This window comes from Streptopelia decaocto (assembly GCF_964273445.1).
Source record: "Streptopelia decaocto genome assembly, chromosome: 2".
Classification (NCBI taxonomy): domain Eukaryota; kingdom Metazoa; phylum Chordata; class Aves; order Columbiformes; family Columbidae; genus Streptopelia; species Streptopelia decaocto.
In genome coordinates, this window is record NC_138655.1 from 30964987 (window position 1) to 30992899 (window position 27913).

General features: G+C 46.8%; 1 protein-coding gene across 1 annotated transcript; it reads left to right on the forward strand.

Annotated features, from left to right (window-relative positions):
- The first annotated feature begins 22086 nt into the window (after positions 1-22086).
- Positions 22087-25601, forward strand: HEY1 (hes related family bHLH transcription factor with YRPW motif 1). The gene is made up of 5 exons (XM_082043778.1): positions 22087-22412; positions 22534-22609; positions 22696-22779; positions 22894-22975; positions 23807-25601. The coding sequence occupies exons 1-5, from the start codon at positions 22210-22212 to the stop codon at positions 24388-24390; spliced, it is 1029 nt and encodes a 342-aa protein (XP_081899904.1). The 5' UTR covers positions 22087-22209; the 3' UTR covers positions 24391-25601.
- Positions 25602-27913: the final 2312 nt, after the last annotated feature.

The window sequence follows — 27913 nt, forward strand, 5'->3', positions numbered from 1 at the left end:
CATCCACAGCCAGAGAAAAACATGGGGATGCAGAAGAATCCCTGTATGACAGAGATTAAATACGTTTCACCTCTTACAGCTGGCTTCAAAAGCTCAACACGCTGGAAAACTGTGATGAGTCAGTAATACCCATGAAAAGAAAATAGACATGGTTCTTCTTATGGTAGCGTTTCTAGGTCTGCTTTGTTTCAAGCCTCCCTTTTAGGAGAAAGTGGGAAAAGCATTTTTTAAAAAAGCCCTGTCCTGGTTTTGTTAAAAAACAAGTTTCTCTTTTAGTGAATTTGCCTGTCAGCTAAAGCCTTCATATTAGTTGCATTTTCCTGGAGAACCAGATACACATTTTGGTAAACATAGCAATGGAATGCAAACTTATTGATAAGCATGGATGGACATCTCGTGAGAGGGACAACGAGAAACAAGTGACCAAGGAACTGACCAACTGTGTATAACATCCCATTCACGTGAATACTTCATATAAAAGTGGGAGATCATGAGGATCTCATCCCTTTCCTTCTTTTCCCTTCTGCTTATGGCCGACATTAGGAGAGGACCTTGCTAGTCGTCCCTGCGAACTGAGGCCTAGTGAGAGACTGAATCCAGCTCCGGTTGGCTGCAGAGTCTAATCCAGGACTTTGGTTGCCGGCTCTGCAGTTGCTGAGACTTTCAAGATTGGTTTTGTATATTTTGTATTATTTTCTCTATTCTTATTAGTAGCATTAGTAAAACATTTTTAATTTTTCCAACTCTCTTCTCTGTCCTTCTTTCCTTCCCGATCACCTGTCCTTAGTGGGAAGGGGGGAGAGGGAGGGGCAAAAGGGGAAAGTGGGGGGGAAAGGAGGTTAACAATACATCTGCCAGGGTTTTATTGTCACCCTGCAATCTAAACCCTCGACAGCCCCCTCCTGATATCAGTGAAACTCTTGTTTTAAAAACAATCATTAAGTCACCTCACAGGTAAGGGCAATGGTGTTGGAGTTGTAAGGGGCTGTAGAGCTGTCACTGCTTCCACTGGGCAGTGCAGGAGCTGTAGGGCTCCAACCAAAGGCTCAGCCCAGTGATGCTGACTGGTGATTCCCGAAACACAGCACAGGGACCAGCACTGTCCTGCCCCAGCTCGGCCAGTGCCCCAGCCTGAGGATGCAACATGCACAACGGCTCTTGTGGAAGGCTCCAGTTTTGGTGTAGCCCTCAAGAAACGACCCCACCATCCTCTAGAATTGATTGAGTGCTGTTGGTGCCCATAGGAGGAGGAGGAGGAAGTGGAGGGTGGCTCTGCCACAGTAAGTGAGCAGTAAAGATTTGCTGTTAGACGTAGTGAATACCAAGGCGCTTTGCAAAAACTGGTTTGTGCCTTTTGTACAAACTACTGCCCGAACTACTAAGTTATATTCTCCTCTCAGTTTGAGCCCTCTGGTGCAAATCTGGAGTAAACTGGTGCAAGTCAATGGAGGCTCAGCAGCACTAACCAAGCAGAATTTATTCCTTCATTTTTTCTTGCCCCTGGTGGATTCATCTGTCATTGGGGAAAAGCAGAAACTTATAATTACGGGAGAAGCAGGAAGGGAAAAGCAGAGTTCAAAGCCGTCTGCCAAAAGAAAACGATCCCAACCGAGGCTCCCAGGATTGTGTCTGGGATGACAATCGCAGCCCAGCACTTCCAAGGACAGCTTATTGTTGTGCCGTGCTCCCCGGCCGCAGCCGCTGCTATTGTCCGCCTGCTTTGCCTCACTTGTTGAGCTGTAAGTTGCCAACCCAAAATTAGGACTCTTCAGGGGCTAAAGGTCAACTGGCAGCTTTGTGATCTTTCGGAGGATGTGAGTTATAATGAGATCACAGAGAACTGTTCAGACGACAAGCAATGTAGTAGCCAAATGGGTTGGATTAGTGATAAGGAACGGAACAGAATTGGGGAGCTGATCAATTCTTCTGGGTAACTTTCTATACAAGCACCAGTCTCATTTTGTCTGTATAAAACAAACCCAGTTTAACCTATTTAAAATGGGGTTAAAAGGGGTCATAAATCTCTACAGGAGTTGAGGATTCGCAGAAAACTCGGTCTGATCTCTTTTACATCTGTTTCAGGTTCTCAGCCTTATCTGCTTCAGCTGCCTTTACTCTTTGTGGTTGCACACAAATGCCATTAAACAAAAGTCCTTTTGCCGGGGCTGAGTGGCAGGTATAGGGTGACTCTACTGCGGGCGCAGCGGCGGCGGAGGGGAGGGAGCAGGGCGGGAGGGGGTTGTTGCCGCAGACAGCCCCCGCAGCCCGCCTGATTGACATTGTAAATCTATACAGAGGGGTTGTTTGAGGGGAGCCTGTCAGATTGACAGTGTAAATGTGTAACACACACAGCCTGGGAGAGAGGAGCCTGCCGGCGAGTGGGAGAGCGCCGGCGGAGTGTCGGTCACACGGAGATTGAATTACAGCTGCATTAGATCAGAGCTGTGGGAAACGGCACCTCCTAAACACACACACGGCCCCGGCGGGCGGGCAGCTGCGGGGCCGGGCCCAGGGCAGCGCCGGGCGGAGCGGAGCGGCCGCCGCTCCGGGAGCGCTCCCCGCCGCACCCCGCGGGACCCGCCGCCCGCCCGGCCCGCTCCGCCGCAGCCGGCGGATGGGGGGGAGAGCCAAAAAATAAAATTAAAAAAAAAAAAAAAAGGAAAAAAGGCCGGGATGGGAAAGGCGGCAATGGCAGCCCCGCAGCTGGAGGGTCGGACTCCAAAGGGGATTTTGCTGGCTTTAACCTATACCTTTTAAGATTTGCGGGTTTATAGCGTTTCACTACTGCTGCGTGGAAGAATCTTAAGACCCTACCGACCCCCTCAGATACCAATCACCCTCCTAATCCTTCTGATTTGCCATATACTCCGCTGGCATTTCACAAACCTGCGGTATTAATGCCTCCAAGGTGGGGGTCAGGGTGGGGGAGCTGGAAAACAGAAACTTTTTAAGCTCTATTAGAAAGGGCAAAAAGTCAGCTGGCTTTGAAATGAACTCACTCAGCAGGAGCGGTGGAAGCATTTCCAGGAGACAGCGGGAAGGCATTTGTTTTCGTGGCTGGCACCGGAGCGCCGGCTCGCCGTGCCGCGCACAATGAGTGGCCTCGGTGGGGCCATCGCACCTCGGCGCCTGCCAGCCACCCCTCCTCGCCCACGACCACCCCTTCTCGCCTCCTTTTCTCCCCTTTAATCGCCTGTCTTTGCACATCTCCCTGAGGGCTGGGTGAGCAGGGGTCAGAAAATGACCATAGAGGCTTGTGTCCAGAGGCCAGATTTTTTTCTTTTCTCAATTGTTATTTTTATTATGCAACGCACTTTTCAGAACAGTATTTTTTATTTGATTTCCCAGTGTCTCCTGCTTTGCATAATCCCTTCTCTGCCCAACTCTACTCACAAATATTGGCCAGTTTATTTGTAATTTCTCAACCTCCAGGCTAATTCTCATAAATAAAACACAAGCCAAAGCGTGAGACAATGCCTGACAGTCCGCAGATCCAGAGGGCAGCTTGCCCCCAGCTAAGGGGCAGGATCAGACCTATGCTTTGCAGCTCTCAAAGTCTAAGAGACTTACTGGGAGGCTGATCTGTGCAACCCAGCTGAAAACCGGAGCAGCTGCCGGCAGGGAGAGGCTGTCGCCAAGGTCGTGCCGTTGTGGGTCCTGAACTGGGGAAGACATAGAGGTACTTTATGATTTGTAGCAAGTGGCCCTGCAATATAAAAAAGAGAGACATTTTCCTCCTGCACTTCCCAGGGATTTACAGACTGGGTTGGAGCCCTACTGTCTCCACTGGCAGGATGCTCTCGGTAAAGGCAGACTGCTGGCACCTTCATATTTTGTCACACTGAGCTGCAGACTGAAGCAAGTAGTAAATGTCTTGTGCTCAGTGTGAAGGGCATGGAGAGGGCCACCACACATCCCCTGCCTGCACATCAGTCAGAGGGAGACTTCCCTGGCCTTGGGTCATTTCACCTCTTACAGACATCACAGCTGACTGCAAAATCAGTCCTTAGTTCCTGTCTCTCTGAACCACCCAGGTTCTCAAAGAACCTTCTACCAAAGCTGTTCAAACTCAGTCAGGTTTGGCTTACTTAGCCTGGATGAATAATGCCCACAGCTATGATGGCAGAGCTGCTGAGGCAGAAGGGATGATGAACATTTTGAACAGCAACAGCTTCAGCTGTCTCAGGATCCTTGTCCACAGCAGGATGTCCCTCAGCACCAGGATTTAGACCTGGCTGGTGCTGAGCTTGGCCGCTCTACCATGATATTCCAGATTGTCTCTCCAGCACAGTTTTAGTCCAGTTTCCAACATGAAGCAGAAAGTTTAGCTGTGTGTGGATATAGATTGTGTTATGGCACTTGGCCTCATGAGCCCTGGCTCTTTTATTTAGTAGTATAGACACAGTTCAGGTAGAATTAAGCCCCGAGCTTTACAGCAGGGCCTTGCTCCTCCCAGCTTAGAGGCAACCTGCTACGTGACAGACTCTGACAGTCTCATAAGGATCATCCAGTCCACGTCCCTGCTCCTTGCAGGACTACCTAGAACTGAAAACTAAACCATATGACTTGAACTCTGACAGGCTTGACACTGTGGCCATTTCCCTGGGGAGCCTTTTCCAGTCACCGACCACCCTTTCAGTGAAGAACCTTTTCCTAATGGACAATCTGAACTTCCCCTGGTGCAGTTTCGTTCCATTTCCTTGTGTCCTACCCCATAGTTGGAAAACATTCCTGACTTTATGAGCCTTTATGAGAGGCAACCACCAAATGAGGTAGGAAGTTAGAGCTACATTTGAGCTACGTTAGAGATGCATTTGACTCTCAAACATTTTGGCAGATTTTGGCCTTTGGGTGAGAAGGTGCCGATGCAGTGTGGCAGTGCTATCAGGGCTGAACCAGTGTAAATCCATAAACTCTGGCTGTCAGAAAGTTTCTGTGGAGTGTTTTGCACCAGCCAACAGAAATTCCTCAAAGCAGGACAGAATTTTCAAGAGAGAAGTTTGAAATTATTATGCTGTGATCCACATCACTGCAATATAATTTAGTTTTGATATTTTAGTTATTTTACTCTCAAACATAATTTAAATAAAATTCATGTTAAATATATTGTTTAGAATCTTTCCTATATTATGAACTTGCCAACATTTTTGAGAATTCAATTTGGAGTCTGACTACTTAGCATGAGAGATCCCCCAAATCTTACCCTGTATCTTTAGAGAAGACCCACCAAATGGGAATATCAAGAAACAGGATGATGTTTGCCTTCAGAAAACTTGCATTTATCATGTCTCAATGAGATCCTGGCTATTAATTTACCTAGAAAAAGTAACTTCTCCTTGTTTACTACTTGCTTGCAATGTAATTCCTCTTTTCATTCTCATGACGTGTTAAGGTTCAGCAATAATGTTCTGTGTTGGGGCTGCTCCAGTTTTCATGGGAGATGCAGCAGTTCAGCTAGGGAACAACCTGCTCCTGTGACTTCTCTGCAGGACTCTCCTATCTCATGTAAGCACTGATCCCTTTCTCAGCTGAAATAAACCTCTGTGTGAAATGCATTGAGTCGGCCACCTCAGTACACCCCTTTCTTTTATTTTTTTTTTTTAACCTGAATTCCTGCTGGCTCCCAATGTAAATTGTTTCGGCCTTGATTCACAATGGAGCAGGAAGGCTTTCCACTAGAAAACCATTCGGTTTTGAATGTGCTTGTGGTGCTGGGGAAGCACACATGCTGCAGCCAAGCAGGGCAAGATCACACTTCCAGGGAAGTATGACTAACCCAATTTCCACATTGACTTAGCGCACAGAGTGCCCCGGTAAATATAGCACCTCCGAGGTCATCGGGATGGGGTGCCGGGGGTAGAGTTCAGCTAATTTATGGCTGGGCAGCATAAATCAGACATGAGATTCAGCCCTTTGATGTAAACTCTGTTATCAGCACCACTTGCAGGGTGTGTGAGATTAGCCAGCGTGCATGACAGTGTTGCAGAGCAGGATGTTGTTTCCTGGGTGGGCAAACAGAGATGCTGCAGAAATGGGGTGGGCTGCCCATGGAGGTGGTGAGGATGTCACCAGTGAAAAAGCTTATCAAGGCGGACATCTGCAAGTACATGCTCCATTAGCTGTTTAACCTGCCTTGGTCTTCAGAGACCATTTACAGAGTATCTGCAAGTGTGGAACAGCTCCTCTGCTGCTGGCAACAGCAGCAATGGCCCATGGTCCTCAACACCATTTCCTCTAGAAGTTGTTCAGGATGTTGTCTGGCCACAGAAGATAAATGCCTGTCTTCTCCTGTTTGCACATGCCATCCAAACAAGAAGCCCTGTGAAGGGGTGTAGATGAAGAGAAGCCAGGCACTGTTGCTCTCACTTACTTAAAGCTCCTCTCATGAGTCTCAGACAGCTGCTCTCTTTCATTGCCCCTTTCCTCCTAACAACCCTTTTGGTACTTCCTTCAAAAACAGTTTCCTTGCTAATAATTGTCTAATTATTTTCAGATAAAACAAAACTAGTTTTCTTCAAAATACATGGTGTATGCAGAACACAAAGTTGGGCAATGTCTCGGGATTGTACGTCCTTGCTGCAGCTACCCAAAGTCTCCATAGCATTTTCACCGGTGATGAATGATGACACATCTGACATCTACTAAAAGCTGCCTGCTGCAGCACCAAGTACTCATGGGATCTCTCCTTCAGTGACTGCAGCATGTTAACATGGGAGCGACCACATCACTGTCATGTACGTGTTTCTGTAGATTTAATTAAAAAAGGAAAGATTTACAGGAGCATTGAAAGCATTATAAGAAAAGCTTTCCACACTTCTGAATTTATATTCCTTTCAGAAAAAGAAATGACAGGAATTTGTATCTGAAAGTGTTCACGTACACCTAAAAGAAACAAACAGCAGCCTTATTATTTACCATGTCCAAAACCCACTGGAAACTGGAGAGTGGCCCACTAAAAATACCAGAAAAGAAGAAATCTTGTGTAATGAGTGAAGCAAAGGAAGTGCAATCTAGTGATTAAGGCAGGAGAAGGATTGCCAGGAGGTCTTTCTGGTAGTAGTTTTATTCCTGGCTTTACCGCAGGCTTCCTGTGTGACTGGGCAGGCGCTGGAGGGCCTGACAGCGCGAGCACGTCTCGGCGCACACCAGGAGCAAAGCCCTGTGACTGCAGTCGGGGCCTTTGTGGGGTCAGGACTTTGCTCCTGGAGTAGCTCATGAGCTGCTCTGGAAATACAAACCAAGGAGCACGGGGCCATTGCATGTCCTGATCTGGGGCAAGGATCTGGGGAAGTGCCACCATGGGAAGGTTGTCCTTGACAGGAATCATCTTGGCCATGGCACCACTACCTCTGGGTGGGCTGGCCAGCCCTGCTGGGGCTTGTGCAGCTGGAACAAAGCAGGCTTTTGAGTTATGACTTTCTGAGCCCAAATCTGTCCTTCTCTGCACTCATGGTCCCTCCTCATGCAGTCATGGTGGAGACTTTGTAAAGCTGCCCTCATTGCAGCACACGTTCTTAGGGGAAAGAAGAAAACAGGATTGAAATGCAGAGGATCGTTTGTGGTCTAATCAAAGGGGTTTCGCCTTCTGCTCTTATCACCTTCCAGCTGAGTTTCTCCTCCATGAACAGGATGAGCGAGGTGGGTGAGGGAGGGACATGAATTCAGAGGCAGCAGCCGCCCTATTTATACCTGTCACACATTAAAGGTGGCCGCCCTGGGGTGTCCATGTCCCCCTCACCGGCCACCTCACTGGGCTCAGATAACAAACACAGCCCTGGCTGCACAGCGGATCTGTTGTGGGGATTATCTGCTCGTTTGAAGTGAAATTTAGCTGGTCTTAATCAGAAATCTAACCGCATCAGGTTCACATTAGCTTGTGCGGAGGTAGTAGTTTCACACGCTGACATGGTAGCAATTAAGCGAGTCGCTACTGGTTCTTACCCCAGGGTACAACTTTGTTTTGTTCCTTGCAGATTAGTGGGGCTGCGTGAGTTTCCACATATTTTTCTTTCCTGTAGACCCTGGCTATTTCATGTTGAACCCTCCGGGACCGTTTATTAGACCACACAAATGGTAATTATTACCCAAAGGGGCGGACGGCGTTCCAGACCCCTAGCATGGCCAGTTACAAAAAAATGTTATGAATCTAAGCAAGGGAAGGGATTTCACTACAGCCAAAGGAGCCTTAAAATTACACAAACATAGGGAAATAAATATTTTTGAACAGAAGACAAATATTCATTTTCAAATGCATCACTATGCCTTTCTTGGCATGGGAGGCGAGAGTGAGGGAGAGCTCCTCCTGGGTCTCCTTTCATTTCCTCCCTTGGCTCCTTGGCTTGGACAAAACCACAAACCTCATCTCCTCTTCATGTAAAACCCTCCCAGGGGACCCAATTATAGCCTGGTTACGGCTCACATGAGCCCACCAGGAGAAACCCATGTTTATTGTAAGACAGGCTGAAGGCCTGACATGCAGGAAGGGTTTGGATGCATCCGACCCTTGGAAACAGCACTTTGTACAAAAGGAAGAAGTCCGCAAGGAAAAAAAAGTGAGATCCATCTGATCAAGATGAACAAACACACAATCAATTATCTGAGCCAAACCTGAGCACTAGGAGAGCAAATGCTTTTCACAAGATGAGCTGCTCTCAGATAAATTTTCAGCATGTGACAGTTTTTCATCTTGAGGACCACGTGTCTCTGTCTTTTCCTGAACAACCCCATGTCTTGTAGATGATGTAATGAAAGGGCTGCTGTTCATTAATTTCTAGAGTTCCCTCCTACAATATTCTGAGGCAGTCATGCAGGGCAGTATCTTCTTCCAAACCCACTGTGTTTCTCTTGGTTTTTGCATCAGTCAGAAGTGAATTATTTTCATGTGAATTGAGGGACAAAATTCCCACCTATTGCCTTGAAAATGTAAAATTCCATAGCTAAAATTTCTTCCACTTTCTAGACCAAACCCTCAAAATACAGGAAGAAGAAAAATTAATACAATGGCAATTTCCTGCCTGGGTAAAGGCAATAGATGATCACTTTCCCTGATGGTATCTTGTTAACATACAGTAACTTAATCTTATTATGTGTTTTCATAACAGGGTGACATTTATTGATCCCAAATATACAGAGAGTCACTTATTGCAACAGAAGATGGACCTAAGCTAACATTGCTGCTGGATGACTTGGGCAACCCCTCTACAACATTCAAGTCCCCTGAATCCTTCTTGAAGAGTCGTCATTGCTCACACACAGGACTGGCCCCAGCAAGGATTCTGGATGGGAACCCACCCACATTGGATGTTTGGTGCTCCCACAAGCACAGTGAAGCTAAGGGAGTGGACAGATGCAGGAGAACTCATATGAGTTTTCTCAGCTCTGATGTCTACGTTTCGGAAGGCCTACAATATACGGATACAAATAACACATGAAGCAAGGAGGCCAGCATTTCTAACAAGCTCAGCTTGGCTCCTTGCAGCAATTGCCACAACAGCTGTTAAGTCAGTCGAGCTTTTGAAAGGCAAACATTAACGCTGGCAAGCAAAGATGATGGCAAATCCAGCTGTAAGCCACCATCAGAGGATTTTCTTGAGATAGCGCATGGCCTGCTGCAGAGCCCTGACTCCTGTCACGTCTGTGGGCTCAGCCAGCATCCCCGCTGCTGCTCCTGCCTTCTGGTGCAGTTGGCAGGTGAGAAGCAGCCCATGGGCCACGTAGCTGTCTTTTGCTGGTACATGCTCTTGACAGACGGTCTTTGGCGCTGCTTGGATCAGATGCCCATGTCAAGGCTGGATTTCCAGATCAGAAAGACCTGATTCTGGCTCCATTAACACCTATGTCATCTAGAGGAGGACTGAGCTCCAGGTTAGGAAGGTCTCAGCTGCAGCAGCTGCGAGCTATACCTGGGTAGGATTCGTGGGCTTGTTATCTAGGAAGGTTTATTTTAGCCAGCCTGCATCAGACTCGTCCCGCTACCAGCAGCAATGCGGCGGCAGGAACAAGGGTCTGGGAAACCAGCCACAGCTCTTGGTAGACTTGTGCAGATGGTGGCTGGTTCTTCACAGCTGGGGTTCCCTGTTAGCACCTCCTGCACGCTGTTACACCTCGGCTCTGTGCCGGGAAGCACTTCTCCTCTTCCAGCTCTATGGGATCCTGCAGGCTGCTTGTCTGTCTCTGTAATTAATAGGACTATCTCTGACATTAGGAGAGTAATGGCTATTTTTATTTTCTTATAGCATTTTAATTGGGAAAGTATGGTATGTTGCCCCAAGGACGGTGTGTATGTGTGTGTGCCAAGAGATTTCATGGAAAACATAATAAGCATGGATTTTAGTGCCCTCCTCCATAGTTTCACCAACAGCATGAAAAGCAACATACAGCATTTTCTGCATTAGTGCCCCCAAATCCAAACAGACTCCCTGTCTTCCTCTCAGCTTAAGTTTAGATGCTGTGTTTCTTTACAGAGACACATGTGACAAAGACTCCAACAAGCACAATTCCAATGGCTTTCTAAACTTATCCCATAACAGAGGAGGCGTGTTATATTTTGCAGGGCTTACGGAGTATTAAGACAAAATCAACTGACTTCAAAGGAGGCTGGGAACAGAAATTCTTGTTTCATACTTTACACGATTCCTGATGGCAGCTACCGCTTAACATTTCTTGCTCTTTACTTTTCAAGAGGTCAACAACAGTGTCTGCTGGGAGGGTTTGCCTGGGAGTTATAATATTCCAACTGTGTTGTTCCTTTCAGCAGCTCCCATCTTTTACTGGTCCAAGTTAACGACCTTCATTCATTACTTTTTTTCACTGCATTGGAACCACTCTTTTAAATAATGTATATATATGTATCCCATTAGCCAAAGCCCCCCCTCCCTCCCCAGTATTTATTAAAAAGTATAACAATGAAGATACAGACTTCCAGTTTTGAGCCACAAGACTAATATTCCTCCAAAGTAAATACTGGCCTTGGCTGTGCCACAGTCAATATTTACCTGGAGTAAAATAAATCTTGCTGACAACCAAAACCTGAAGTCAATATTGGCTTGCTGTAATCCAGCTGGTATAAAGTAATCAGTTTCCTTTATATTACCTGAATACTTTATGCAAATATTTTCAAGTTAAAGGTGGGCTCTACATTCCTGTAGTTGTAAATGCGGTATTGAAACCATCTCCCCATTTTCAGTCATCACAAAACTGAGACCTCTCCTATCTCAGAAACAATCTGCGAGTGACTGATTAACTATCTAATCTGTGTACCTACTCTGAGGCCCATTATTTCAATATCTAAGAGCCTTGCAAGTCCTAAAGAGAGACAAAGTTTGCAAAGAAAGGGAGTATCTTTTACTACGCCAGGTGATACAGCTGGGAAAGCGGACCAACTGGGCACACAAACCTGACGTCTAAAGATATTGACTCTTCCTAAAAAGCCTGCATCTCCCATTTATTTAGACTATCAGCATTGCTGCTACCAGCTTTAAGGAGAGAAAAAATTTCTTCCTCTTAATCCATGGGGAAACATTTTAATACTCAAAAGAGGCTCTTTTAAAATGGTTTCCTTTGGTAACCAAGCTTTGGTACCCATCTTAGTTATATGCCTCGCTGTTTATTCATCTCTTGATCAGTCACTCCCCATTCAACAATGTTTAAGCCTGTTTGGCCAGCACCCATCACCTTTGACAACTGGCAGATTCACACTGACGAAGATCCCACAGGTTTTACGCAGAAGTGGTGAAGAAGGGCGACCTAGATTAGTCTCCCCCTGGCCATGCCAGAGGAGTTGATGTGGGTGGTCAGCACGCCTGAGCCTTCATGCCGCCGCAGCACCGTCTGCCTCCTGCCCCTGTGCCAGCCCGTGGCACAGGCAGCAGCACCTGGAGCAAGCTGGCAGGTACAGGTGTTCAGTCAGTATCAGGATGTAGAGCATCACTCCATAGGAAACAAGTTTCGATCAATTCTGCTGACCATGGAAAAACACCATTTTAAAAATTTTTGTGTGTAACCAAGTATACTGTACCAGTACACACACACACAGAAAGTTGAAATGAGGTTGTTCGCTTAATTTGTAGTTCCAAAAGGGGTGCGTGTCTTCAGAAGAGCATTTTGCAATTACCGTGACCAATGCACCCAGAAGCTTCTCTTTTAGCTAGAGCTATGTTGTTCCACTACAGCGGCTGTTGTAGGCAACTGTGGCCGTGAAGTCTGAGTGAAGCTCCCTCAGGCAGCTAAACCAGTCTCAAGTAGGCTTTGCATATCAGGATAGAAATCATGAGCCGCTTTCCATATTCAGTGAGAAAACAGGAAAAAGAACAGAGAGCTTTGAATGACTCACTGATGGGCTGGGTTTTTTTGTCCTTGCTGGAGCTTTTTCGTTTCTAAATATAAATAATGAGTTGCAAGAACTAAAAAATCATTAACTAGATTAAGTCCTGATGAAGTTTTGTAATTGTTATAAAGCACAGAGTTGCTTTGCTAGGTTATTTTTCCTTTGGTTCAGATTACTCGTGCAAAGATGTTGGTGGTCCTACCAAATCCTTAAAAGATATCTGAACACAGCACTCACTACTCCCTGCAGTGCAATTTTGCCTGATTAGCAATCTCTTTGGGAGGTCAGTAGCTGAAACAGCTTGTGGGTAGTATTATAAGAGAAATAAATGATAATAAATTAGATTGTTTAAAGAAGGCAGAAGACCACAGGTGCAAAAAGCTGCAGACCCTAGAGACTGTTAGTGCTACATTAAAGCCTAGTTTTCCCCTCAGTAATCCTGTAGCCATTCCAGAGGAGAAGGATGCTTTCCACCAGGAAAAGGAAGACCTGACAGGACATTGCTCAGGCCTATTTGCTCATCAGGGTTGCCAAAGATATAAACTTGGGGCCAAATCATGGGTTATTGAATGGAAATAATGAAGATAGCAATGCACATGTGAATGCCCTCCACGTTTCTATAGGGTACCTTCCTCGCTGACCACCTGTTTTGTGCGTAAAACAGGTTGTGATGCAGGGTGGACTGTGTGGGTCTTTGCTTCATTAGGCTGCTCCACACTGATGGTGGGTGACCCTGACTGCAAGGCAGACTGAGCTTTGTGACCCACTGGCACACCAGAAGTACCTGCTCATCTGCAGAGGGCTGGGTCACCAGCCACTTGATCACATCTTTCCTGAAATTCTAGCTCCTTATCTCATCAAAACCTAGATTGCAAATATTTTCCCAATTTACCTAGCAAAGCAATTGGAGTTACTGCATGGATGTGAAGGATTTGTAAATGGCAAAATGGTTATGAACAGAAAGCAGGGTGTGCATGATGGTATGAGAGGTGTGGGACACCAGCTCTGACGCCTTGCACGGTGACTCTGTAAAACACTTCCTTCCACTGCAGGAATATTACCCAGCCTTGCTCTGGCCCAGCCAGCCTCTGTCTTCAGAAACTGAAAATAATTTCCTGTGCCCTGAGCTGAAGAGGGTATCATGGGATCAGTAACTCAGAAAGGAGGCCGAGTGTCTAAGAAAAAACAGGGTTTGGGGACGACATAAATGACAACCTCCAAATATCAATGTGACAGTGAGATAGATGCTCTTTAAAGCTGAGCTGACTCACAGGGAAGTGTTTCACTGTTTCCAAAACCTAGGACTTGCTTTCCCCACAAAAAGGACAGGAAAAGCCCAAACCAAACAGACTTAAGATACTTTAATTCTCCCTGACCCAAGTAAAAACAAAAGTGTAGAAAAATTGGAGTTTCCCAGAGGATGGAAATTTTTATTTTTTACCTAGCTGCAATCCCACAGTGGTAGGGCAGACCGATAGGCATTACTTTGGACTTTTCCTTAGACATTGGCATAGGGAAGCACATGCTATACTTGCACTCAGTCTGACTACAGTTATTGTCAGTGGACCTTTCTTTCATAAGGTTGTGCCTGGAGTAAATGCAGTCTTAGACCTTCTCCTTTTTCTGGGGGAGTGCCTGGTACTCCCCCTCCAATGAAATAGGTTGGGACCTGCCTCCTCCTGAGCATGCCTGTGTCTCTGCTGAGCCCCTGACTGCAACGATAACACAGGCATTTGGCCACTGAGCCAGTTGCCTGTGGTTGAAATGAGAAGAGACCCAGCTATGACCCCTTCTTCAGGGGTCCCTGACTGCAGGACCCCTCTCCCTCGCCTGGTGCAGCTGCGGTGCTTGCCCTTGCAAGGTCTCAGCCTCCCACGTTTTTCCTTGGCGTGTGAAACTGGAGAACACAAAAGGTCGCTCTAGACCAGTGGGACAAGGACTATTAATGCCAGAGGAGCATGGCCCCGGGGCTTGCTGCCTGTAGAAGAAGGATGGGTCTCAGCCAAGGCCGCTGCTGTGACACCAGGGGTCGGTGGCAGCTCCCACCGGCGGGGCTCCGTGCCTGTGTGGGCTGCACGCTGCCTCCGCCACCTGAGGAGGGACTGGGGTGCTCTGCATTTGAAAAGCACCAAGGCTATGGGTAGGAGGATTTAATTGGAGACCTAATAGAAAAAAAATCTAAACCAAATCAAACACTGAGTCTAAAATCTGATCCATGCACAGGTACCTGGTCGCCATGTGACTTGGCTGTACTGCCTGACGCCTGCACTAATAAGCAAATGCCATGACTCGGGTAATTCTCTGTCTCCTGCTCCTTCTCTCTCTCTCTGGGTCTCATTTTGTTTTGCAAGCCATGGCATGAGCTAGCTTTAGCCTTGCCATAAGAATCTGACTCACTTCCTAAGGGCAGGCTAAAATAACCTGAGGATTTTTTTAAAATGCTGCTTTTACCTTCTTAGCCACAACAGAAAGACACTGGGGATTTCTGGAGGGGGAAAAAAAAAAATCAAGTTCGTTAAACACAGATGAGATATTCTTTCCAGACCGATTTTTGTTGACTCTATGAGTTGCTCCTTTTCAAGAAGAAGAAAATCTGTGCCTCTCCCATGGCTGGCGTTTGACAATCAGCACTTCTTCTCTCTTCCCTGAGCGGTAAACTTGGGGGGGTTGGGGAGGAGAGGGAGAGGGCTGAAAGTAAAGCAAAGAATTGTTCAGATTGCCCAGATCTCTCCAGGAAGTGATCTTTCTGCTTTTACTCCAGACACACGCCTCCCAGCTAGCCAGTAGCTCCAACTAATTAGCACACGTGATGGGAATAGGAAACAAAGTCACAAACAATAGTAGCGTGGGAACGCAGTGTAAACTGCAATTACATAGACCCCCCCTCCTCCCCCTCGCCCGCCCCCCACTTTGCTCTTCTCCAACTAAATAAATAAAAGCGTAAATAAATAAATAAGTGCATAAATCCACAAGGGCTGCCCACAATACAGCAGATAAGCATGGGAGGCAGCGCAAACTGCACTGGGCAGGAGGTGAGGATCAGTGTTTGCAGACCGAGCAAGAGCCGGCTATTATTTTCATTCCATACTTCAAGTATATCGAGGCTGCTCCGTTTCCTTTTGTTCAGCGTTGGGGCACAACAGAAAAATGTGTTTGGGGAATTTCAGCACTTGCCAGGTCATGGGGGAGGTCACTCCACTTTTGTTGGGAGAGAGGCAGGAGAAGAAAGAGGGCAATCAAATATCCTCCTTGAGACAGTTTACAAGCACATGTCTCATGCTGTCAGGGGGCTAGGCTCCAGCGTGACACTTCCAGCTTCTTGTGTCCCTGCCAAGCTCAATATGTTTGGTATACGTTATATATGTGAGAAGTGGTCACCACTTCCCCAGCCGTCCGCAGCTTTAAGACATATTATAACAGAGCTATTGTGTGGGATTAAACACATTTGCTGTGGTTTAAGCATTAAGAGCGTGTGACTGTTTGCACTTGCTCTAGAGCACCATCGTTAATACTGACCACGGAGGTGTTCACACACAGCTCATCATCGCAGCATTGCAGTGCTCAGACAGTTATGTACTGAGCCCCATGTGCTACCGATTTGGTTTGGTAACAAGTAAACACAAGTGATTTTTATTACAGCTACAGAAGTATGAATCAAAAGAGAGGCCTGGCTATGCATGAGAAGTTACTGCTATAGCTGTCCTGGCATGCTGCTTTGGTAGCTCCTACTCCCATATATTTGACATTATCTGGAATGAATTAGAAGGGCACTATTTTGGAATAAAACTATTTTTCCTGGAATAATTTTTCTTCTTTAGAAGCAGGTGAAATGAAGATCACACTGAGAACAGCAGATCCACACAGGATATTGGTCTTGTGCTGTTTACTGGTCAGCTCTGCAGGGTCCACAAGTCTCAACTTTTCTGAAACCTGTAGGAATGCTGCAGTTTTTAAGTGCTGTGAGCAGGACTGAAATAGGGCATCTCACAGGAAAATACCCTCACTGTCAGCGCAGGCCATTGCTGTCTTCTTACAGTGTTTCCAAGGCACTTCAAAATCAGCTTGAATCTCAGTTGCTTTATGACCTCTCAGTTTGGATTCAAAACTCCCTCAGCTCAGATGCTGATTTAGGTGATTTAAGAAATAAAAGTGATCCTAATAAAAAGTAGGTTCAGTATCTAACTTTTTTTTTCTGGCAAAATCAGGGTGGCATTTCTGCTATTTTTATCCTGTTATTCCACAATATAATGGAAGAGACAGCTGATGACAGGATTTGATTGTGATATCCTCCAATGTTCAAATAGTCTGCCTGCCTGGAATAAGGTTCCACATTAAAGCTGGTCAAGCTTAGTCTTTATTTCATCTGAAGTAGGCAAATCAGGTGATTTTGGCAGGATCTCCATGATGAAACCTCAGCTAAAGCCCTGACTACCTTCTGGCAATTAAAAATCCCTGGCACTTTCTCAGTCTTCTCACACATGCTAAACATCCCCTCACAGTTCATTTCTCTGCAATCGGGGGGTGTCTTTTATAGCAGTTGTTTCCCCAGTCTAACTTTTGCTCAGGTGGCTGATCTCTGTGGGACAGCAGGTGTTGGTAAATGCCACGGCAGAAAGGTGTGAGGTGAAGACAAGTTACCATCTAAGAGAAAATAAAGAGACACTTTTCTAACAGTCAGTGCTTACCATGTCAGATAGGTAATATGCACCATGTTCCTTGAACTTGTCTGTGCAATGGTCATCAAAGCTTTTCAGAGCTGATACCCTCAAAAGCAATAAACTATTACTTTGATTTGCTTTATTCCAAACTGCACTTGCCAACAGCTACAAGGCATGCTCAACTTCCATTTTAATTTTTGCAGGATGAAATTTAGTTCTAGGAAATGTGCTAGGAAAAATGATTGATTGTGTTTGCCAAGAAGTCACGTTTTCCCCTTGAAAGAGCACACTTTTAAATAACAGTTTGTGTGGTGGAACAGAAGGTCTGGGAGTTGTTTTCTATCCTGTGCTTCCTGGCAAGAATGAATAGCACATACACTTTTTTCTCAAAGCTGCATCTTACTGTTGAAGAAAACTCAAAGTAGGTCTCAGACTGTAAACTCTTTGGAGCAGGGACTTCCTCTCCATACATCACTGTGTAAAATGAAGCACCGTTTGAACACTGCTCTTAAAACACTGAAGTTGCAAAACTGCACAGGAAAAATGGCTAGTCAGACTGTTCCTTGATGGACTGCAAGGATTTCGACAGCAGGAAACCAGAGCAAGTTTCTGTATGATTATTCCTCGGTCCAATTATGAGAAAAGTACTGTAGGAACAGAAGAAAACTATTTTGGCAAACTACAGAGGGCTTGGTTGAAAAAAGGTCAGCAAAATGAAAAACATGGTTTTTACTCAGTGATAGCTGGTGCAAACTGTACTCGGTGAGACTGAGAAATGAACACAGGGATAAATAAACTGCCCAGCTATGAAGAAATTGTCACCTTGGTGAGATGGTGTCTGTAGGTGACACACATTTGTGACCGTTGTCCCCTTTACCATTTATCAATGCTGATAGAGGCTGTCGCGCCAATAACATGTTGCTGAGCTTCTTGTATGATTTCACACACGAGACATGCTCTTACACACGTGGACATTGAATTGGTTGGAAAGGAAATCAGGTGATAAAATAGCCAATCTGTCTGTTCCCACCTCAATCGGAGGGCTGACTGGATAATAAGGTATCTTTGCCTGTCAGCAGCTTGAACGTGTGTTCACAGATTCACAGTTGTAGTCAAGGTATGGTTTTGGAGATGAGCTGAGGCCTGATCAGGTAAATGCAAAGACTACCTGCATTGTTCAGAGCCATCCAGAAGAGAAATCTGTCTGCACCACTGCTGCTCCTATGCAGACAGCACTAGTCTTGTTAAGTTATACCCCTATACTACTTAAAAAAAATGAGAGCTAAGACCTGTGCTGCAGCAGAAGTGTTGCAGCTGAGGCATTCTGCTTACAGTAAAGACTTTCAGGTAAAAATTATTCCCATCCTTGGCCAGCTTGAAGACAGAAATGTCTTGGTGACCTGGACATCACTACAGATGCATGTGAGTGTGAATGCGTAATGTTTATGTTCTGCTGCTGCAGCGGCTGCTCCAGCACAAATACACACAGCATCTGCATGGCAGAACTTGGGGCCAGGGTGCTCAGAGGGCACCCAAGCCTCACTTCTGAACGGGTTATCTGCATGCCAGAGGGGTGCAGATGGGGATTTAGGTGTTCAGCTCCTGAGAAAGCACCTTTACAGTCACAGTACTGCTAACAGACCTTGCAAGAAGTCTAAAAAACTCTTCTGGTGCTCCTGTCCAGATCTGTGCTAACCAGTTCTGAGCTGTGTCAGTGGCACCAACAATCGACACATTCAGCCAGAAGTCGGTGAAGAAAAATACAAGACTTGGAGCAGCAACTTCTTGCTTGCAGAGCTGATGCAGCAGCTTGATCTATGCGGGGGGAGTGGTGGGGGATGTTGATGTTTCTGCCTGGCTGCAACACGAGTGCCAGAGCCACCGTTTGAATTGGGCACAGTAACCATAGTAACGCTGAGTTTCCGGGACTCGGGGTGACAGGTTGACGGGATTACTCTTCAAAGCACTTGCTCCCTTGGGAGAGAAGACCTAAAGGAAGGGGATGGGAGTTAATTTAGCGCATACACTAGAGCAAGGGTCAGCAGTGGCAGGTCTCGGCTGGAGGGAAACTGCAGCAGCAATAAACTCCCTTTCTGTGGGACTTTGACTAGCACCAAAACTGCCATAGGAGGCATTCAACAAACAATGGGGGTGTACACAAAAAATGACACCAGCCCCTTTTGAGGGACAGTCGTGACCAACAGTTCCTGCATGTCTCAAACTTGAGTCACTGCTTTGCCATGATGGCTTTTTCCTGTCCCACCATTCCTGCTTCCAGCACCGGGGCAGCCAGATGTGGCTGCAGAGCCTGCATCTGGAAATGTGGAGTTGTGCAAGACCTGGAAGTGGTGGGGAAGCATGGGGAGGCAAGTGTGCTGGTGTGCATGGTAGGAAGGAGTGCAGCTGTAAGACGACGTGTTTGGATAGATGGTGGGAGACTGAGGCACAGGCATGGCTGCAGTCAGAAGTGGGCAGGTAGAAGGCAAGAGGGTGCTTGCACTGTCGTGTGAAGCAGGGAGAAGGGAGGTACTGTGGCAGCGAAGGGGACAGGAGAGAAGGCTGTCATCTATTCAGATTCATTGCCTCATCGCTGTGAAGGAATTGGTGTGGTCTGAAATAAAGGTCTTTATAGAAGTGCTGTCTTCTTGTGCACAATCATTTTAATTTCCTTGGACTTCGGTGAGCAAAGGGCTGCTCTCCCGTCTGCCCTTCTGGCAGGAGAGGTGCGTGACAGCACTGTCTCAACTTGCTGGTAATTTCTGGCTAATAAAACTGCCCTTTAGGCCATGGTTAACAATTAGACCAATGTTGAGGACTGGGCCCTGCCCAGTATCAAAAAAGCACCAGAGCAATTTAAAACTGGTTTTGCTGTCTGCTCCTCCTAGTGCTGGATGGGAAGGTCAAAACCACACATGGGCAAAAATTTCTTATCTCCCCATTGCAGCTGATAGCCAACTGCAATTGCTCACTCTGGGGCCCAGCTATGCTCTACCTGCCCGTTCCTGTAAATCATTCAGAGAAGTCAGTGACTACACAAACTCCAAAAGCATCTTTGGAGGTTGCCTGGTCCTGCTGATTCACTGAGCTAAGGGTGAGGGTCAGCTCCAGGACGGAACTGCTGGGAATCTGGGTGGCCAGACCTCTACTCACAAGCAACAAATGCTTAATGCCAAGTAACTTCTTTCACAATATGTGTGTGTGTGTGTTTGGTTTTATTTTGTTTTTTTCCCCATAGTAGGAAGAAGACATATATGGGATGGGAGAAGTCAGATGGCTAGTCTGCAGGCCAAAAAAAGACATAAATATCACTGCACCTTCCACTGGCGTGGGTTTTGGTCCTGTAAAACCAAGTGGTGCTGGCAGAGATGTTTGTTTCACAACAAAAGTATAGAGGCTGGAAAGCTGGATGTAATAGGAGTGCTGACACAAGCTTAATTATAGCACTGCAGAAAGGATAGATTTATGAAAAATGTAATGTGGGAACAGAATATTTCTATTGCCTTGTTAGCTATTTAGAGGTGACTGCAGGACTGTTGCCATCTTCTTAACTTCAGCTCTTTTACTACCTTTAGCCTCATTCTTCCCTGCATTTCCCTTTCTACCAGAGATGCTTTGCAAAAACTGGGCAACTCCATGAAATCTGGAGCAACTCTGTGCCAAGAACTTTTACCTAAACTAGCAGAAGGCTGAATACAGCTATTCTAGAGTCCTGAAATGCAGAAACCTGGGTTCATTGACTTTTTGCTGACACATTGTGCATGTCTTAGTTATCCTCCAGCCTCTCCAATTGTGAAATGCTAAAGAATCAACTTAGAAACAGAGCCTTAGTTGAAAGGCTTCATGTAAATGAACATTTAATTATTATGAAACCACCTCAAAGAGGATGCCCTCATTTCACCTGTCCCATTTTGCCAGTACCTGAGCCTGAGAAAGCTAGCAGAATGAAGAGGACTTGTGCTGGGGAACACAGCGATTTGGGGTAATACGGCATGCAGGCTCAGTGCCCTGCGCAGTGCAGAGCTGCATGTACTGGGGGCAGGCGCGCCAGCCAGAACTCAGCACACGCCGCACGCAACGCTGACCTTTCCTGTCATCCCTCCTTCCTTGCCAGCAGCTGCACAGCAAAGCGCATTTGTTTTCAGCTGCTTAAAAACTGTTCCTGCTCCTCCCCACCTCCAAAACATGGGAGGGGAGACAGGGAAAGGATTTCGCTGGCTGATTTGCAGTTCAGAAAGGCACAGCCAGGAGGGACGCTGTGATTCCCTTCCAACAAATGAAGAACCAAACCAAAAAGTTTAAGGATCCTCAGCTTTCAGGCTTCAGCCACACATTTCACAGAATCACAGAGTATCAGGGATCAGAAGGGACCTCAAAAGATCATCTAGTCCAATCCCCCTGCCAGAGCAGGAACAGTTACACAGGTTACACAGGAAGGCGTCCAGGCAGGTTTTGAATGTCTCCAGAGTAGGAGACTCCACAACCCCCCTGGGCAGCCTGTTCCGGTGCTCTGTCACCCTCACTGTGAAGAAGTTTCTTCTCAAATTTAAGTGGAACCTCTTGTGTTCCAGTTTGAACCCGTTTCCCCTTGTTCTACCATTGGTTGTCACCGAGAAGAGCCTGGCTCCATCCTCGTGACGCTCACCCTTTATATATTTATAAACATGTAACTCATTTTTCCGAAGAAGGGTTTTCCCGCTCAGGTTTCCCCTTCTACCCCCGCTCGGCAGCCCCCGGAAGAGGCACCCAGCCTACACAGGGTGCAACCACCCGCAGGGATCGGGCTACCGGGGACCCCGGCGTGAGGACAACCCCGCGGGGGCCCTGGAGCTGCCCCGCCCACTGCTTCGCCCCGCCCGGCTCCCCGCCCCGCCCCGCCCCGCCCCCCCGCCATTCCCACCCGCCCAGCCGGGGCCCGCACGCGGCGCCCGCCGCTCAACCGCGCGCCGCCCCGCGCCACAGCGCCGTTTTCCCACGCACCCCTCCCCCTGCCACACCGCTCCGCGCCGAGGGGGCGGGGCCCAGCGGTCGGCCGGCCGGCGATTGGCTGAGTCCGGCGCTCCGGCGGCCAATGGGGGCGGCGGGGGCCGCGCGTGGCGGTGCTGCGCGGCGGGCGACAGCGGGCGTGCTCTGCCCGGCTTGCCTGCTGCCCGGCTTGCCTGCTGCCCGCCCGCCGCTCCGCCCGGTCCGCCCGCCCGCGGCGGCTGAGAGGCGAGGCGTGGGAACGCCATGGGAGAGACGGGTGCCGGACGAGGCGCGGGGCGCGCGCTGGGCGCCCTCCTCCCGCGCGCCGCCCGCCGCCTCCCCGAGGGGCGCCCGCGCCCCGTTGCCGCCGCCGCCATGAAGCGGGCGCACCCCGAGTACAGCTCGTCGGACAGCGAGGAGCTGGACGAGCCCGTCGAGGTGGAGAAGGAGAGCGCGGACGAGAATGGGTGAGTGCAGGCTGGGTGGGTGCCCAGGCGCCCCTTCCTTTCCCTTCCCTCAGCTCCGACCCTCCCCGCCCTCCCCGGGGTGGTGGTGCCCAAGTGACCGATGTCCCGCTGCTCCCCGCAGGAACCTGAGCTCAGCCGCGGGCTCCATGTCTCCCTCCACCACCTCGCAGATCCTGGCCAGGAAGAGGCGCCGAGGGGTGAGTGCCTGCCGGCCGGCCCCCGGCTCCCCCAGCCCCGCTCCCCCAGCCCCGGCCGCCCCTGACCCTCCACTTTCCGCCCCTAGATCATCGAGAAGCGCCGCCGCGATCGCATCAACAACAGCCTGTCCGAGCTGAGGAGGCTGGTGCCCAGCGCCTTTGAGAAGCAGGTAGCACCTGGTGATGCCCACACTGCCTCCCCCCTGCTCCCGGGAGGAAGGCTCGCCCCTCCTTAACATCTCTAGTTCTGCCTAAAAAGCTTCCTGCTTCCCCTTGTCTCCCAGGGATCAGCCAAGCTGGAAAAAGCAGAGATTCTGCAGATGACTGTTGATCACCTGAAAATGCTGCACACAGCAGGAGGGAAAGGTAAAGTTTGGTGCCTGACAGCGGGGTCAGCAGCCCTGCAGAGAAGCCTCTGTGAGAGGAGGGCATTCCCCAGCATTTGGTGTGCAGCATGCTGCAGGAGCACTTGCAGAAAGTCAAGGGAAACCCTTCTTATGCTTCATCGGGAACTTGAGACTTTCTTCTGCTTGACAAGATTTGCGGCATCGCTGGCACCGAAACATTCTACACTGTTAGCTCCAGTTTGTTCTAAAGGAGAGCGATTACAAGTCTCTCTAGCAATGTGTCAGCACTGTGAATTGAATCGACTTTTGGCAACTTTGACAACAACAAAAACTTTGTGTTTTCCAATGTTTGCTGCTCTAACTTTCTGAAAGTTCAGAACAGAAACTAGAAAAAAATACAGGATGAAATGAGTAGTGAAGAGAATTAACATAAATGGTGAAATGTGCTTTTAGGAAAAAAGTACGTTGCCTGCAGAAGTCCCCTCTGATAAGTTAGGTCTTGTGTTTCTAATGAATTTTGCTGTGCTGTGGTTTTGCTTGCGCTGGGGAGACACAAAAAGAAAAAAAGTACTTTCCTCCAGTGGCAGTGTGCAATTTTACTTTAAAAATGGCAGTCTGTGACTGATCTTGGGACTTGCAGCATCACAGCACAGATATAAAAGAAAAGCTTGTTAGACAAAAAAAGGGAGAAAAAGAAAAAGGAGCTTGGCAGCTAATCTATGGTTGGGAGTACTAACCACATCCAAATGAAATATGCTTATAGGGGAGGGTGGAGTGGGGAGGCTACATGTAGACAATGGCTAGAAAGCAGCATCTTAAGACTGTTCTTTTTTTGTTGTTGTTTTCTTAGGTTATTTTGATGCTCATGCTCTGGCTATGGACTATCGGAGTCTAGGGTTTCGAGAGTGCCTGGCTGAAGTTGCTCGATACCTTAGTATTATAGAGGGTCTGGATGCCTCCGATCCTCTGCGGGTTCGACTTGTGTCTCATCTCAATAACTACGCCTCTCAACGGGAAGCAGCGAGTAGTGCACACACAGGCATCGGACACATTCCTTGGGGCAGTGCCTTTGGACATCACCCTCACATATCTCACCCGTTGCTGCTGGCTCAAAGTGGGCACGGTAATACCAGTACTACAGCATCTTCTGCAGAAACACATCACCAGACCAGAATTGCTGCCCCACATGCTGAAACTTCCTCACTCAGAGTGCCCCCAAATGGCAGCGTTGGATCAGTGCTCCCCGTGGTCACATCTACTACCAAACTGTCTCCTCCTCTTCTCTCCTCCATGGCATCTCTGTCTGCGTTCCCTTTTTCATTTGGCTCCTTTCATCTGCTGTCCCCCAATGTGCTGAGCCCGTCTGCACCAACGCAGTCAGCAACCCTTGGCAAGCCATACAGACCCTGGGGGACTGAAATTGGAGCCTTCTAAGAACTAACTCTTTAGTAAGGGTGGGGAAGCCTGCAAACCAAGCTGAGCTGGGTTGTGCCATGCTTAAAGTTGAAGTTCTTAATAACTGGGACGAAGGTACAGCCTCACCTTAACTAAGTTTGTCTAAAAACTGTTTCTTTGGATTTTTGTTTTCTACATTTTTGTATTAGCAATTTTTTTAAATAGTTGCTGAAGTTGTCAAAAAATAAAATTATAATAGTGGTTGTTAACACTTGTGTTAGAACTATGCTGAGCATTTAAATCACTTTTGTAAACAGTTTGTTTCAAATGTTTCATTTTTCCTCAGTATGTCAGAACACCTTTTTATGAAGAGATATCACTTATAATTATTAGCAACGACCTAATTTAGTTATTAGTTTTTCCAAGACCACTCTTCTCAGCATTAACAAGCTGTGTTTTTGTTAGTATTTTGACACTGAGATATTCTATAAAGAATTACTCTTTTCATAAACTATACTTGAGTCTTACATTTCTGAACAAAGCGTTGACAAATCAGATGGACCAATTTCTATTTCTTCTGCAGTGGTTTGGTATATTTGGTGGTCTTATTCCAGTCCACAGTGGAGATTTACATCACAGAACCACTACACTATTTCTTCCACCAAAAGGAGCAGGACGTGGGGAGGGTGTGAAAGTCCGATCACACACTATATTGATGGTGGCTTTAGTTGCTGAGGAAGTGAAAGGAAAAAATTAAGTTTTTACCTGCAGTAGTGTTTCAACTGGAGCTGGTCATATGCATACTCATTTCACAGGGCCATATTCTGCTTTGGGTTACAGTGGAGTAATTATTCTCTTACCCCATAAGCTTGGGTAACTGTGATCAGGCCCTTTCCCTCTGCGAGCTTCAAATTTGCACCTGAAATTAACGATGCTGGAATTTAAGTAGCAAATAGAATGGTCCAGTGGGAACCCATTCAGTACACAGCCCTGTTGCTTAACAGGTGTATCCTAACCGGTTGATTTTGTTGCGTTTGAGGTGAATTTGGTAGCACTCCTCATTTTGTAAGGGCTCTGCTGCATTCTTGTGTGTGTGGGAGTGGCTGCATGTCCATGTATATTTTTGTTTCATTTCATGAGAATCTTAACCTGAACAGGTTTATCTAGTGAGTTCCACTGGACGGGGTTTGACTGCTCTTGGATTTGTGTTGTGGCTAAATAAAGGAGAAAGAACAAAGTATTTTAAATGACATGCTTGTCTGATATATATCAGTGGAGAATTCCATGCCTCTGGCTGTCATGGGAAATGTTGAACAATTGTTACTTAGTCTTGCTGTGGGGGTTTGTATTTACTTTTTTCTCAAATATTATGGCATACTTGACTACATTAGCTGGGCACATAAAGAAGTGCAGAGCCTCAGAGTAACAGTTGAGGGAAGGAAAATGTAGGATTCCTTTCGCGTGTCATTTTTACTTGCCTGTCAGTGTGTGGGCAGACAGTGAAGACACCAGGGTCACTGCTAAGGAAGAGGTTATAGTTGCACTGCACCTGAATATTACCCATTTGTATTAATATTAAAAAGTTATCATCTTTACCAATGTGGTGTTCTTTCCTGTCTAACTCATAAAACCTTTATCTGTCCTATAGCTCTGTAACAAAGTTGTACATCCATCTGGTTTAGCTCATGTTCAGTGCATTAGTGAAGGATCTCCCCGAGCTTTCCAATGGATCCTCTATTTGTCCCTGAGCAGTATTACTAGCATCTTACACTTTTTCTTGAAGCAACAACCTGACAGGCTTACACACAGATAGGTTTTCTCCAGATGTGGTCTGTCCTACCTGCAAAACACTGACAACTTCTGGAAGTACCTCACTTCTTTCCCATGCACTTGAATTTATAGTACCTTTGTGCTGGTAAATGGCACATCCTTGTCTGGATTTAGCTCTGCCAGAATAACAGAAAGAGCTCGGCCCTGTGGGAGACAAGAGCTTTGTTGAAAGAGGGGCTCTCGGGCCAATTAAGGAGTGGTACTGATGGCTTTCTTGGAAGAAGGATTGCCATGAGGCTGCAAAGAGTGGGAGGGCATCCAAGTGAGTAACCTTGTGTTACCTTCCTCCCCAGGCTGTAGAGGACCGCTGCTAGAAACGAAATGCAAAACATTGGTGGGAGCTAGAAATACCTAGGTGTTATTGAGGAGAGATTACAGAGCATAGTATTTCATGTAGAAGCATGAAATAAGAGGCTGTAAAATCCCAAAGCCAGTTTCCTTTTCACAGTGTGTATTGTCTCCTGTTTAATTGTGCTCTGCCCTGTCCCTAATAGGTTTTTATACCAAATTAACAACTCCTACCTAGAAGATTGCTGCAGTGCATGCAGCTATTCTTTAGATCTTTTAATAAATGGCAATGCTTCTCAGCCTTTTAATGGTTATTTCATTGACATTCAAATGACTTTGCCTGCCTCTAAATAGCTGTCTCCTTTGTGTAAAAAGACCCCTATAATTATTTTTGTCCTACTGTCCTACTCTTGAATGGACTTCAGAAGCAGAGAGTGCAATAAAAGCTTAGCTGCTGGTGTTTGCCTCCATATCCACTGTCTTCTTTTTCCATTACTAATGGCAAAAGTATTAATGAAAAGTACTAGTTTTATTCAGCTTTTGCAGTGTCTGTATTAAATTTTAGAGACTCAAAATGTCCTGATTGTTATTGTAGAAAGGGATGAACGAATTCTAGGAACTCAAAAACCTCGTAATTCAAATGAGAAAAGCATGGCCCAGAAGCTGAAACACCCGGGTTGGAAGTCCAGGGCTGTATTACTACTTGTGCTGCCAACTTAGTAAATCATGCTTGGCAATCACTTAATCCATATCTGTTCTGTCAGCTCTGAAAAAGGGATAGCAGTGCTGGTTCTCCTTTCATCATGAAACAGTGGTAGTTGGGAATTTTCTATATACATGACGAATGCTGTTTCTTCTCAGAAACTACAGTTCTGAAATGTTCTGCTATTTTTCTTTCCTATAGGATGCTCAGTTTCCAAAGACAAACTGAGAAAGGCAAAAATAAGCTTGCTCTTATAGACAACAGGTATCTCCTGAGCCCAACACATTTACTTGTTTACACTGTTGCAAAAGAGCAATACAGGAGCACAAGCTTAATGGGAGGGATGGAAGAGAAGAAAGGAAATGCATATGTGACTTGATCCCATGACCCCCCAGCTACCTTCAGTTGCATGGAATGAACTGTGTCTGTCCGGAAATCCTCAGGCTAAAGCTTTGCGTGGGATCTAAGATGATGTGCTATTTCATATAAGCTAATATTATCTTCCTTTATCAAGGAAGCTGGATTTGACTGCATAATGATGTAAGGGGCTGGTAAACACTGTGTAAAACGAGATGCAAACCTTGGAAATCCATTCTGTGCTTTGACATAAAAGAATAGCTCATGAAAATGACATTTTTTAGCTTTTGGAAAAAAGCTGTCAGTAGTTCTTAAGAGCTTCTGTTCAGTGCTCCCGTCTTAATGCTGGTAGCATGACAGGGTTTGTTAGGATCATGCTGAAAA